The sequence below is a fragment of a genome, unplaced genomic scaffold (genome assembly GCF_019419815.1).
Source record: "Pyrus x bretschneideri cultivar Hongxiangsu unplaced genomic scaffold, Pyrus_bretschneideri_v1 Contig20, whole genome shotgun sequence".
NCBI classification, from domain to species: Eukaryota; Viridiplantae; Streptophyta; class Magnoliopsida; order Rosales; family Rosaceae; genus Pyrus; species Pyrus x bretschneideri.
Genome location: NW_025999502.1, coordinates 6,787,278 through 6,802,495, shown reverse-complemented (window position 1 = coordinate 6,802,495; position 15,218 = coordinate 6,787,278). Strand labels below are relative to the sequence as shown.

The 15,218-nt window shown below is 42.6% G+C and overlaps 1 protein-coding gene across 1 annotated transcript; it reads left to right on the top strand.

Annotated features, from left to right (window-relative positions):
* Nucleotides 1-11,486: 11,486 nt before the first annotated feature.
* On the top strand, nt 11,487-14,708 carry LOC103937460 (mannose-6-phosphate isomerase 1). Its single transcript, XM_009347405.3, has 5 exons — nt 11,487-12,103; nt 12,223-12,390; nt 13,473-13,685; nt 13,815-14,081; nt 14,196-14,708. Exons 1-5 carry the CDS (start codon nt 11,741-11,743, stop codon nt 14,508-14,510), a joined length of 1,326 nt encoding a protein of 441 aa, XP_009345680.2. The 5' UTR covers nt 11,487-11,740; the 3' UTR covers nt 14,511-14,708.
* The last annotated feature ends 510 nt before the right edge of the window (nt 14,709-15,218 follow it).

The window sequence follows — 15,218 nt, the reverse complement described above, 5'->3', positions numbered from 1 at the left end:
ACGCAACCTTAATAGTAAATACATATCATGTAAGCTCTTTTTATGAACATAAAAATTATACGCGTAACATATGAGTTTATCAATTGTTGTCAAACATATGAAGATATGGGGCCCACCCAAATATCAACATAAAAATCCACCGACGATTAACGTCTACAGACGGCGTTGTTCGATTCTCATTCGCCGTGCGGGAAATCCGAAGGCTTTTGTTGTTTTGTCGAATTTGGGGTTGTTTGGTTTGATGCCCTCCATTCGAATACTGGCCATAAGTTAAATATGTCATCGTATCTAACGTGGCTTTCTCCCTACCCTTTTTTCTCACACCTACCAAATCTTAGACTTTATCAAATTTATCAGTCACATTCCACCTTCTTAAATTCCATCTAAATTTCTTGTGAATATTGATAAGGAAAAGTCTTTTGTTCCTTGTGGATACAAAAAAAAATAGCAAGCTGTGCTAATTGACCTTTCATTTCTTTATGGATTCTCTTCATTTTTATTAACGAAAGAATATTTCATATTCGACTCAGATAGATAATAGAGATAAATATATATTAATTATGGACACATATACTATCAGCATAGTGCCCCTAGATCGAAATCAACCCATCTAAGACATTGTTCTGTCGTGTTGCCGTCAAAGACATGTAATCGACAAATCCCAAATACAACAACCATTCCTCGATCCAAACCCAAAAATTGTGTAATTGTTAATAAATAAATAAACTATGTATAAAGCAAGTGATATTTATACATTAATATTTTGCCTAAGTTACTTTTATACATTAATATCGAACTCGTTAACTTATATTGAGAGTAAAATCTAATTTTTTGCACAATATTTATAGAAAATGAATAGGGATCTTTTGATATAGAGGCCTTAGTTTTAAATTTTCTAGATCAAACATCCATGTCTTTTAGTGATGTGATTAAACTGTTTTTTGTCATAGTTTTGGTGCTATATGCACATTTTATTGTAACAAATTTGCTATAATTTAGCCTTTTGATTACACTCTCCTCTATTAGAGATAATTGTCAAAAAAAAAATGGTTAAATTCAAAATTATTTTCACAATAATGCTACAATTTAGCAATAATTATCTACGATTTAAGATATTTTCTTTCCAAAATAGTTTAAAATATTTTTAAATCCCCCAAAATCAAACGTAAGTTTTTCTTTTAGTACATTAAGAGAAAATAGGATTGTGAATAATATAAACGTACCAATACACAATGTGTACAAAATAAAACATACCAAAATAAAAATAATTTACCAATATTAACAATATGTATCAAATCAAACGTACTAAAATTGCAAATAAATGTACCAATTAATGATTTTTGTAAGTTCAAACGTACCCGCAAATAATATATACATAATGTATTGTGACACACCCCGACCGAGGTAGGAGCGTGCTGGCCGTCACACAAAGGCGACGTAGCCATGTGCACGTGCGGAAGCTAATAGAGTAGTAAAATGAAAGTACGAATAATTAAAAACTGGAATACTAGTACTAGAATAAGTGCTAGTTAGTGCGATACAAATTCAGAGCAGGTCTACAGCAGTCCAAATAAAACAACAACAGTAGTACGCCCGAAGGCGAACCTACAATGTGGAGTGTCTGTCAGAACTCCGGAAAGCTCGCAAGGGAAACCACCGCAACGGCTAAGCAACTAGAACCTGGAGGGGCGCAAAACAAAAGCGTGAGTGGGCAAAAACAAAGCTCTTTGAAAACCATTTAGCAAAACACAAACTAACCCCTCGCCGTAAAACCTGTATACTTCCCAGATAAATAACATAGGTACGTATGCATAAATATGCCAATCATGCTCAAGGGTATGCCAATCTTAAAGCTTCATAATGATATGCAAGTGCTCAGGCATAAATCATATCAATCACGTATCACTGGTAGCCGGAGTCCCCTAAGTGACCTGTACGGCTAAATCTAGAGCCCAAATCTCAATCTCAATCACTAAACCTACCCACGAGTCGGAACCACCTATAGTGGTCTGTACGACAGGCCTGGGTGTAATACATATAAACGCTCTAGTGCTACGATCACGTGAAGGCTGTGCGAATAATCGCGGGTCACCTACGAGTCGGAACCACCTACTGTGGTCTGTACGACAGGCCTATGCACCTAACTTGGATCCAAGCTGAGCGTATGGTGCGGGAGGTGAACAACACGTGAAGGACTGTGCCCTACTCTGGGCGGGAGCACTAACACCGGGGGTGCAGGTTATGAGCTCTCTAAGCATCTCTAAACACTATGTAATGCAATCGTTAATTAACGCTTACCTGGCACTTACCTATGCCTCCACAGCACCCACACATAAATATATATGACATATGCATATGTATATGTATGCCACGAATGATGCATGTAACGATGCATAAACGATAAATAATAAAGTACATGGCATAAGGCAATTAACCCTTTTTAAATCAATTTCTGGGAATATAAATGTATATAGGTAGATACGGAAAAACAAAAGCCCACTCACTGGTATGTAGAAGGGTCGTAGCCCCCCTGTCTCGCCTGTGCACGCTCGTCCTCTGGGTACATGTCACCTAGATGCGAAACAACTATAAAAACGTTAACTTTAAAGCACATAACCCGTTTCTCGTAATAACTTCTCATACATTGCTCAAAATGGACAAATGAATATACCAACGTGATCTACACAACCTCACGATCACAACCATATTTTTAAAATAATTTTTGGACACCTCACGCGCCCCCACGCGCCAGCACAGGCACGGGTCCACGCGCCCCCACGCGCGGCCACGTGACCTGCACACTGACGGCGTCAGGTGACGCCGTCAGGAATATTCCCTGGAATATTCCGTTAACCTTGACTGACGCCGTTAGCTTCTGTTAGGAATATTCCGTTAGCCTTAACGGAATATTCCCCTGTCTTCTCCGGCGAGCCGCCGCCGTCTGCGCCGCCGCCGGCGCCGGAAAACTGGAAATTTTTCAAACTTTGTTTTCTCACTCGTTTTTCAACCATTTTTCACGTTCTTTATACCAAAATGAAGCTTAGGACTAGTAGAATCACGTTAGACTACTCTTGAGGCCTAAAAATCAAAGAATCTCACCTGCAACAACGATCCAAGTTCGGCCAACTTTGAAACTAAGCTTTCCCGACGTCCAAATCCACCCAACGAAGTATTCCCAAGCTCCTTGAGGCCTCACTAACACATCTACAAGCTTAGAATGTCCAAAAACATACTAGATTAGGTTTGCATGAATAGTAACCCAAAACGGACCTTACGAGATCGACGTGAAAACGACTGGTTTCTCACCTGAAAATGGCACCACTAGACTCCACTCAGCTCCACGAGTTCAATGGTGGCCTTGGATCCCTCGATCCGTGACGTTTTAGGTTGTGTGGGTGTGTGTCCGTACATATAAGGTGGAGAAGAAGGGGGAGAGAGAGACACGGGAGGGAGAGAGTGACAGAGACAAAGACAGAGGGTGAGGGTGAGTGAGACAGTGTGTGTGTGTGTGGCCCAAGTTTTTCCAACACCACACAAACAACCAAACAACAAAACAAAGTAACTAGGGGTAAAATGGTAATTTCACGCGTACGGTTCCGATAACTCCGGGACGGGATGTCACAACCTACCCACCTTAATAAAATTTCGTCCCGAAATTCAAAATGACCAATTAATGCCCCTAGTAACCAAAGAACAATCTAGGATACAAATCCCTCATCCGATCTTCTGTCTCCCACGTCGCTTCCTCCACGGAATGGTTCCTCCACAAAACCTTCACTAATTTCACCGTCTTGTTCCGCAGAACCTTCTCTTTCCAATCGATGATCGTCACCGGTTCCTCGTCATACGTCAAGTCTGGGTTAATTTCTAACGGTTGAGGAGGTATCACATGGGATGAATCAGCAACATAATGTCGGAGCATAGACACGTGGAAAACGTTATGCACTCTGGCTAGTTCCGGAGGTAACTCCAACCTGTAAGCTACCTCACCAACTCGCTCCACGACCATGTATGGTCCGATGTACCGTGGACTTAATTTGCCTTTCTTCCCAAATCTCACCACACCTCTCCACGGCGAAAGCTTCAAAAATACCCAATCTCCGACTTCGTACACCCTGTCTGTAGCATGCCGATCCGCTAAACTCTTTTGTCTGTCCTGTGCCGCTTTCAAATTAGTCTTGATTACCTGGACGTTCTGGGTAGTCTCCTCCACAATCTCCGGACCTATTAAGACCCTTTCTCCGACTTCTGACCAACACAACGGTGTGCGACAAGCTCTACCATACAAAGCCTCAAATGGTGCCATGCCAATACTTGAATGAAAACTATTATTATAGGCAAATTCCATCAAATCCAACCGCTGGTGCCAAGCATCACCAAACTGCAACACCGAAGCTCGCAGCATATCCTCCAAAGTCTGTATAGTTCTATCTGACTGTCCGTCGGTCTGTGGATGATACGCCGTACAATAAAGTAATCCCGTGCCCAAGGCTTCTTGGAAAGCTACCCAAAACTTCGATGTAAATCGTGGATCTCGATCCGAAACAATACTCACAGGGACACCGTGGTACTTCACAACCTTCGAGATGAACAACTCCGCTAAACGGCTCAAAGAATACTTCTCTCTCACTGGAATAAAATGAGCCGACTTAGTGAGTCGATCAACGATCACCCAAATGCCGTCAAAGCCATTATGTGTACGCGGCAATTTGTACACAAAATCCATGGTAATATTCTCCCATTTCCACTCGGGAACGGGAAGCGGCTGCAATAATCCAAACGGCTTTTTCCTTTCCGCCTTAACCTGCTGACAAATGGCACACCTACTCACATACTCGGCTATCTCCCTTTTCATACCCGGCCAATAATAAAATGATCGAATGGTATGGTACATTTTAGTAGCTCCTGGATGCATGGCGTAAGCCGAGATATGTGCTTCATCCAGAATTTCTTTCTTTAAATCCACGCCATTCGGCACGAACATTCTACCCTCTAGCATCAACATGCCATCCGAATCACGAACTCTGAGGTCTCGCCTCCTTCCTTGTTCTCGAGCTTGGATTAATTCTTGAGTCTGTTCATCAGCTACTTGAGCCGCAAGCACCCGATCGACTAAGATAGGCCTAACCTGAAAATTAGCAAGTAAAGCCACATCTCGATCTTCAACTTCTAACCTCACTCCTGTAGCACGCAAGTCCGCCAAAAGAGGAATACGGCTTGCATACAACGCATTAATGCGGCCTTGAGACTTTCGACTAAGTGCATCAGCAACTACATTCGCACGACCAGGGTGATAATCAATCGTACAGTCGTAATCGCTGAGCAACTCCAACCACCTCCGCTGACGAAGATTAAGTTCTTTTTGGGTAAAAAGGTACTGGAGACTCTTGTGATCTGTAAAGATTCTACACTTTTCTCCGTAAAGATAGTGCCTCCACAACTTCAACGCAAAAATGATAGCAGCCAACTCCAAATCATGTGTAGGGTAATTCATCTCATGAGGTTTCAATTGCCGCGAAGCATAAGCAATCACCCTACCCTGCTGCATCAATACACATCCCAAACCATTCAAGGAAGCATCGCTATAAACCTCGAAATCACCGCTATCGTCTGGGAGTGCCAAAACAGGTGCATGAGTGAGACAATGCTTCAACTGTTGGAAACTCTGTTCACACCTATCATCCCACTCAAATTTAACATCCTTCCTTGTTAACCTCGTCAGTGGTAAGGCAATCACCGAAAAATCCTTAACGAATCTCCGATAATACCCTGCCAATCCAAGGAAACTTCTCACCTCGGTGACGGTTCGCGGTTGCTCCCAACTCTCTACCGCTGAAATTTTCTGAGGGTCAACCAAAATACCCTGAGCAGAAATGACGTGCCCCAAGAATGCAACTTGGTCTAACCAGAACTGGCACTTGCTAAACTTAGCATATAGTTGGTGTTCCCTCAACCTCTTTAACACCAAAGTAAGATGTCGAACATGCTCCGCTTTCGACTTAGAATACACCAGAATATCGTCAATAAAGACAATGACAAATCTATCCAAGTAAGGCTGGAATACTCGGTTCATCAAATCCATGAAGGCAGCTGGTGCATTCGTCAACCCAAATGGCATAACCAGAAACTCGTAATGACCGTAACGAGTCCTGAACGCCGTCTTAGGGACATCATCCCTACTGATCTTCAGCTGATAGTAACCAGACCTCAAGTCTATCTTAGAGAACACGCAAGCACCTCTCAGCTGATCAAACAAATCATCGATACGAGGCAAGGGATAACGGTTTTTAATCGTCACCCGATTCAATTGTCTGTAATCGACACACAGCCTTAAAGTTCCGTCTTTCTTTCTCACAAACAATACTGGAGCGCCCCAAGGTGAAGTACTAGGCTGAATGAATCCTTTATCCACTAATTCTTGCAGTTGCACTTTCAATTCCCTTAATTCAGCAGGTGCCATACGATAAGGAGTCAACGAAATAGGATTAGTACCTGGAAGCAGCTCGATAGTGAACTCCAAATCTCGATCTGGTGGTAACCCAGGCAAATCCTCGGGGAAAATATCTGGAAAGTGTCGGACGACCCTCACGTCCTCAACATTACAAGGAGGAGCCTCATCCAACACCACATGGGCTAAGTAACCCTGACAACCTTTAGTCAACAACTTTTTCGCTCGTAGCGCCGAAATAACACCATGCCTCACCCCACTCTGCTCACCAGCAAAGGTAACCACGGGTAGTCCAGGACGACGAAATGTAACTATCTTCCCGTAACAATCAATATTGGCACGATTGGGGTGCAACCAATCCGCGCCCAAAATCACATCAAAATCCACAATATCTAACGGGATAAGATCAGCGGGCATAACCACGCCCTTAACTATCACCGGACAACCTGGGTACACACGATCCACAATACATCTCTCCCCTCTAGGCATAGCGAACTCTAAATCATACCCTAGGGGTGTGGGGCGAGGTTGCGTCACTTGAGCAAATGTATGAGAAATCACAGAATGTGTAGCTCCACAATCAATCAAGACTCTAGCAAAACAACCAAGAATATTTAACGTACCCATAATCAGATCCGGGTTGTTCTGAGCATCCTGCAAAGAAATGTTGTGTATACGCCCCTGGCCCTGCTGCCGTCCACCACGACCTCGGTTCGCCTGAGTACCACGACCCTGCGCACTACGCCCCTGACTGGGCTGACCCGACTGTCTCGAAGACCCTGCACTGCTAGTGGCAATCTCCCCCTGCTGATACTGTCCTCCCTGATACCACTGTGAACCACCCGCTGGGGCTGGAGGATACGGCATATAGCCGCCCGAATACTGAGGGTAACTACCCTGGGAGTAGGGATCCTGGGGATACTGATACTGTCCTGAGGCATAGGGTACAGCATCACCCTGGTAGTGGTAGGCACCACCTCGACCTGCCTGTCCGTAACCACTAGGACCCTGGATCTGCTGGAGTGGTGCAGGTGGTGGCATAAAGGTCTGCTGTGGTTTCTGCTGCTGCTGGCCCTGGGGACAATGTGCCGCTCTATGTCCCACCTGTCCACATGTGAAGCAACCGTTGCTACCACGTCTACACTCACCGAAATGCCGGTTGTTACACCTACGACAAACTGGGGCTCTGCCTCGCCCACCATCGCCCTGCCTCTGGCCTCTAGCGCCACCAGAAAATCTACCTCCACGACCCTGCCCAGTGGCACTGAAGCCACCACTCGAAGAACTAGAACTAGCTCCACCTCTCTTGAAGTTCTGAGTCTGACGGGGCCCAAGCGATGCTTGACCTTTACCTTTGTCATCTTTCTTCTGATTGCCGTCCTTCTCTTCATCAGTATCGCTCGACATATTCTCCGAATCCTCGATCCTCAGCAGTATCTCATAGAAGTCCCGGTAAGTCTCGCTGTGGATTGCAGACGCCATAGAACGCCACTTCTTCCTGGTGCCCAAACGGAAAAGACGGAGCATCTCCGCCGGATTACCAGCGACATCAGGGTGGTAACGGGACAAGTCCGTAAACTTACGGTAGTACTCATTTGCTGACATCTTCCGCTGTTTCAGTTCGGAAAACTCCTGTTTCTTACGGTCAATATACTCAGGGGGCACATACCTTCTCCTAAATAACCTCGTAAAAACATTCCACTCGACCCTCTGATCCGGAGTCAACCTACGAAGCTCCTGCTCCCACCAAGCTGCCGACTCCGTATCAAGAAACCAAGCGGTCGTCTCAACCCATCTCTCCATAGGCAAGTTCCCCTGATTATGCAGCACCCGAAAAGTCTTCTCTATATGTTCTAGCCAGCGCTCTGCGTTCTCGGGTCCCTCACTGCCCTTAAACTTATCCAACTTCAGATTATACATAGTTTCCAGAGGAGTCCTCTGGGGAGGGCGCATCACTGCCTGAAGGGCTGTCGCAAAAGCTTCCCCCAATTGAGTAATATCGGGGAACATAGGCTCAGAAGAACGACGGGGTTCCCGACGAGGCGGCATAGTTCTGACAGAAGACACCAAAATTATTAGAATACTCACAAGGACACAGGACTGCCAAACTAGGCTCTGATACCAAACTGACACACCCCGACCGAGGTAGGAGCGTGCTGGCCGTCACACAAAGGCGACGTAGCCATGTGCACGTGCGGAAGCTAATAGAGTAGTAAAATGAAAGTACGAATAATTAAAAACTGGAATACTAGTACTAGAATAAGTGCTAGTTAGTGCGATACAAATTCAGAGCAGGTCTACAGCAGTCCAAATAAAACAACAACAGTAGTACGCCCGAAGGCGAACCTACAATGTGGAGTGTCTGTCAGAACTCCGGAAAGCTCGCAAGGGAAACCACCGCAACGGCTAAGCAACTAGAACCTGGAGGGGCGCAAAACAAAAGCGTGAGTGGGCAAAAACAAAGCTCTTTGAAAACCATTTAGCAAAACACAAACTAACCCCTCGCCGTAAAACCTGTATACTTCCCAGATAAATAACATAGGTACGTATGCATAAATATGCCAATCATGCTCAAGGGTATGCCAATCTTAAAGCTTCATAATGATATGCAAGTGCTCAGGCATAAATCATATCAATCACGTATCACTGGTAGCCGGAGTCCCCTAAGTGACCTGTACGGCTAAATCTAGAGCCCAAATCTCAATCTCAATCACTAAACCTACCCACGAGTCGGAACCACCTATAGTGGTCTGTACGACAGGCCTGGGTGTAATACATATAAACGCTCTAGTGCTACGATCACGTGAAGGCTGTGCGAATAATCGCGGGTCACCTACGAGTCGGAACCACCTACTGTGGTCTGTACGACAGGCCTATGCACCTAACTTGGATCCAAGCTGAGCGTATGGTGCGGGAGGTGAACAACACGTGAAGGACTGTGCCCTACTCTGGGCGGGAGCACTAACACCGGGGGTGCAGGTTATGAGCTCTCTAAGCATCTCTAAACACTATGTAATGCAATCGTTAATTAACGCTTACCTGGCACTTACCTATGCCTCCACAGCACCCACACATAAATATATATGACATATGCATATGTATATGTATGCCACGAATGATGCATGTAACGATGCATAAACGATAAATAATAAAGTACATGGCATAAGGCAATTAACCCTTTTTAAATCAATTTCTGGGAATATAAATGTATATAGGTAGATACGGAAAAACAAAAGCCCACTCACTGGTATGTAGAAGGGTCGTAGCCCCCCTGTCTCGCCTGTGCACGCTCGTCCTCTGGGTACATGTCACCTAGATGCGAAACAACTATAAAAACGTTAACTTTAAAGCACATAACCCGTTTCTCGTAATAACTTCTCATACATTGCTCAAAATGGACAAATGAATATACCAACGTGATCTACACAACCTCACGATCACAACCATATTTTTAAAATAATTTTTGGACACCTCACGCGCCCCCACGCGCCAGCACAGGCACGGGTCCACGCGCCCCCACGCGCGGCCACGTGACCTGCACACTGACGGCGTCAGGTGACGCCGTCAGGAATATTCCCTGGAATATTCCGTTAACCTTGACTGACGCCGTTAGCTTCTGTTAGGAATATTCCGTTAGCCTTAACGGAATATTCCCCTGTCTTCTCCGGCGAGCCGCCGCCGTCTGCGCCGCCGCCGGCGCCGGAAAACTGGAAATTTTTCAAACTTTGTTTTCTCACTCGTTTTTCAACCATTTTTCACGTTCTTTATACCAAAATGAAGCTTAGGACTAGTAGAATCACGTTAGACTACTCTTGAGGCCTAAAAATCAAAGAATCTCACCTGCAACAACGATCCAAGTTCGGCCAACTTTGAAACTAAGCTTTCCCGACGTCCAAATCCACCCAACGAAGTATTCCCAAGCTCCTTGAGGCCTCACTAACACATCTACAAGCTTAGAATGTCCAAAAACATACTAGATTAGGTTTGCATGAATAGTAACCCAAAACGGACCTTACGAGATCGACGTGAAAACGACTGGTTTCTCACCTGAAAATGGCACCACTAGACTCCACTCAGCTCCACGAGTTCAATGGTGGCCTTGGATCCCTCGATCCGTGACGTTTTAGGTTGTGTGGGTGTGTGTCCGTACATATAAGGTGGAGAAGAAGGGGGAGAGAGAGACACGGGAGGGAGAGAGTGACAGAGACAAAGACAGAGGGTGAGGGTGAGTGAGACAGTGTGTGTGTGTGTGGCCCAAGTTTTTCCAACACCACACAAACAACCAAACAACAAAACAAAGTAACTAGGGGTAAAATGGTAATTTCACGCGTACGGTTCCGATAACTCCGGGACGGGATGTCACATATTGTATCTAATAATAATTCGTCAACAATTATACTTAACAAAAACAGCAAAATATATATATATATATATATATATATATATAATTTCACAAAAAAATTGAAAAAATTACACGGAGCTTTTATATTGATCACCAACTATTTGAAAAAGAAAAAACACATTTGGAAAAAGAAATAATATGAAATGTTTGCATAAAAAAAAGTGATAAAAAAACATATTTGGAAGAAGAGAAAATATAATTTAATTAATAATATCTCCACTAAATAAGGAAATGTGCATCATGCAGATAAAATGATAAATTTAAAAATTATTTTAATTTTAAAAAATAGAGGTGACTATTGGTTAAATTACTTTAATCAAATTAAAAAAAAACGTTTAAATTAAATGATATAGAAAAATTGTAAATGGGTCTAATTTTTTCAAATGAATACTATTTGATCGTAATAATCGACATCAAGGATCTTAAGAAAAAAGAAGTGTAGGAAGTTTCCTGCAAGTACAAAAAAGCAGCGTGTATTTAATCTGACCGGGAAAGAATGGCGGTATTGGGAAGGACAACTGGAAACCTTTTCTGGATAGTCATGAGACTCAGAGCCGTGCAGACCCCACTGCCACTTTCCTCCCCTATCTCTTTCTCCTAACTTCCCCTTCACTCTCTCCCTTTCACTCTCCATCTCTCTCTCTAAGTAATTTCCCTCTCTCTCTCTCTCTCTCTTCCCATTCAAACGCTTTGAAAAGCAGCAACTTGTCCTTCAAATCCCTCCCTCGCGGCCACCATCATCTTATGCGCATCTCATTCGCATTCCCTTCATTTCTCTTAGCCTTCATTCGCACACTCTGTTTCCCTTTTCTCCTATTCTTTATTATAAAGCTGAGGCGAAACGATAGCAGTTTTATTACAACAAGCTCGACTGAATTGTCCAATCATTCATGGACTCCGTCGGCAGGAAATCAATGAAGCACCAAAACCAGAGGACTGGTTCGCTTCAGCGGCTGAGATGCTCCGTTCAGAACTACGATTGGGGGAAGAGGGGACAAGATTCCCAAGTGGCCAGGCTCTGTGCTTTCAACTCTGGTTCTGGGATCAACCCAGAAAAATCATATGCTGAATTTTGGATGGGAACCCATGAGTCCGGACCTTCTTTTTTGATTCAGAATTCGGATGAGAATAATGGGTTTTTCCCAATTGGGTCTCAGATTATATCTCTCAAAGATTGGATTTCCAAAAACCCAAATGTGCTCGGTGAGAAGGTGATCCAAAAATGGGGCTCTGACCTCCCTTTTTTGTTCAAGGTAACCTATTGTTTTTTTTTTTTTTTTTGGGTTTTTTTGTTGTCAAAAATTTGGGGCTGTGGACTCTGGTATGGAGTTTTCTTTGTTTGGTTTTTGTGTGTTTGTTGTGTGTGTTTTAGGTGCTTTCTGTGGGGAAGGCATTGTCAATACAGGCACACCCAGATAAGGACTTGGCCAAGATTTTGCACAAGTTGATGCCAAATGTTTACAAGGATGCTAATCACAAGCCTGAGATGGCCTTAGCCACCACCCACTTTGAGGCTCTGTGTGGTTTCATCACTCTTCAGGTAAAGATCATTTTCATGTGTTTATTTAAATCTCAGAAACGATAACAATCTTAAAATAATTTTTTACTAGAGAGAGCTGTATATTCCCTTCTTAATATCTCTATCATATGCATAATTTCCCTAAACATTGGGTTGGTTTGAATTGTTTGGTTGCTGAGTCTTTTCACAAAAATCATTAGCACTTTTGAATGTTTACGTGCCTCCTTTTATTGTGTTTATTTTGATATTAAACAAAGGTAAAACCAATGAGTTGTAATCTTGTCTGGGCCCCATTGAATAATCGGCCATTTACCTAGTCAAAATCAGAATCATGAGGACTTAAGGCAGAGAATGATATAATACCAAATGAGTTAAAAAATTACTTTTTCTCGTTCCAACTGTTTAGAAATCAAACCATTTATTTTTTATTTTATTGGTAAAAAAATCAATAAAATTATTTGGACAGGCAGGCACACAGTTTTTTAATATAAGGGGCTCAAATTTATTAAAAAAAAAAAAAAAAAACTGGGTAAACCATATTATATAAATCACATGATGTGTCGGTTGATGGTTGGATATTTTCATTAATAATTTAAACAATGAATTCACCATCAACTACTACATTATGTCGTCTACAAAATATGAATCAAGTAGATTATCTCTCTAGCATCACCCCAAATTTTTATACGTGAACTGCACCTGAATTAACAAAAATGTTGGCAAATCTAATCGGTCATGTTTTTTTTTTTTAAGATCTATTTGTACACACAAAATTTAAATCTCTGTTGATGCCCTCTCCAATACTCTACGATAAATAAATAAAACCCGAAATCATAATGCAATCGATTCCATCACTAGTTGCAGTATTAACTTCTATTTCATTAATTAAACTTAGATTATATTTAATAATTGAGGTCAAGAGCAGGTGTAGTGTTACTTTTCAGTCGTTGAGAATCTCTTGCTAGGATACCTTTTTCTTCCCAATTGTTTTTCTTTTCTCAAGGAATATTGCCTTCTCTATAGGGATCTATGTGGCATTCCAACTAATTTTAATTTTAATTACACGTTTAATTACAATTATAATTTTTCTATCTTATTGACAGGAGCTTAAAGTTGTGCTTGCTAATGTCCCTGAGATCGAAGAACTAATTGGCAGTGAAGAAGCAAAAAAAGTTTCCGGAATCACTGATCAAGACGAGGAGGAGAAAGTAACGTCCGCTCTGCGTTCGGTTTTCACCCACCTCATGTTAGCCAGCAAGGAGAGGATAACCACAGTTATTACTAAAATGAAAGATCGTTTACACATCGAAAGTCAGGTTGGTTGATGTGTTTTTTCTTCAATGTAACTGTCAAATTATGTTTTTTCTTCGCCCGTAGGATGATCTGATTGAAGATCCTGCTATGCTCATTCTGGATTTGTGTAACAGTTTTCGCTATTTTGGCAGGCAAGGCGATTGACAGAGAAGGAACAGCTGGTATTGCAGTTGGTAAAGCAATATCCAACTGATGTGGGTGTTATATCTGCCTTCTTCATGAACCATGTGAAGCTTAATCCCGGAGAAGCGATGTACATCGGGGCTAATGAACCCCACGCCTACATATTTGGTGAGTGCGTTGAGTGCATGGCAACCTCAGACAACGTAGTGAGGGCTGGCCTTACTCCAAAGCATATGGATGTTCAAACCCTTTGTTCTATGCTCACATACAAGCAGGTAAAATACAGCATCCCCGCGGTGGAATTAACACTTTTAACGTCAACTTGTTTGGTGCGGATTTTCCTTGCATTTCGCATGCATGTCTGAAATTTAACGTCTTTGCTTTTGCAGGGGTATCCTGACATTCTGCAAGGAGTTGCAGTAGGTCCTTATGTGACAAGGTATCTCCCGCCCTTCGATGAGTTTGAGGTTGATCGCTGCCAACTTCCGCAGGGAGAATCAGCAGAATTCCCTGCAGCCCCAGGGCCTTCGATTTTTGTGGTCACGTTCGGGGAGGGAATCATATACGCAAGCGATGTTCAAGGGGATGTAATTACAGAAGGAGACGTTCTTTTTGCACCAGCAAACACTCGGATTCGCATAACAGGCGCATCCGAGTTGCAGATATATCGAGCGGGTGTGAGCAGCATGTTCTTCCAAGCCTGATGAACTTCATTACGTAGTTGCACATCTTTGCTTTAGTGCAAAGCACACAAATTATTAATTTTGCATTTTTTGATTTTTTTTACAATAAGCGTATGTAATATTAGCACTGTCATGAGAATGCCTGTGCGAGTGTGCCATGAAACGTACTAAAAATATACGAATAAAAAATATATCAATTTTAGTAGTTTTTATAAATAAGATTAATTTTGTAAACATCGATATATTTATATTATGAGGTGGAAAAATAAATAAGGGTCGAACTCATCATTTATGAGCTTCTAACATGAAACCTTTCACAACCCACTAGTAGTTAGGGATGAATTTCAGGCCTGTATTCCACTTGGCACGCCTTGAGTTCGACTTCTAACGCGGTTGAATCATACGATAGTGGTCAAGAGAGGCTGAAATGCCTTTATCAGTCTTATTCACTTACTAGTGAAGGAAAATAGTAGTAGACCGTATTAGTACTAATTGACGTAAACAAGATGGATTTCGATTGTTGGAGTGAAAAAAAAAAAACAATGAAGTCAATTTTTCTGTATGGGGTGGTTTGATGACTATTAGGCCCGTAATAGTTTACAAACGGGCTAATAAAAGAATAAGTGTACGGCTCAATACTTTGATCTGGTGGGATCATGCTACAGCAGTCCAAAGACTCCCAACCAGGCAGTTCGTATAAAAGTTTTGCTCACTCCCACGTTTTTCTTT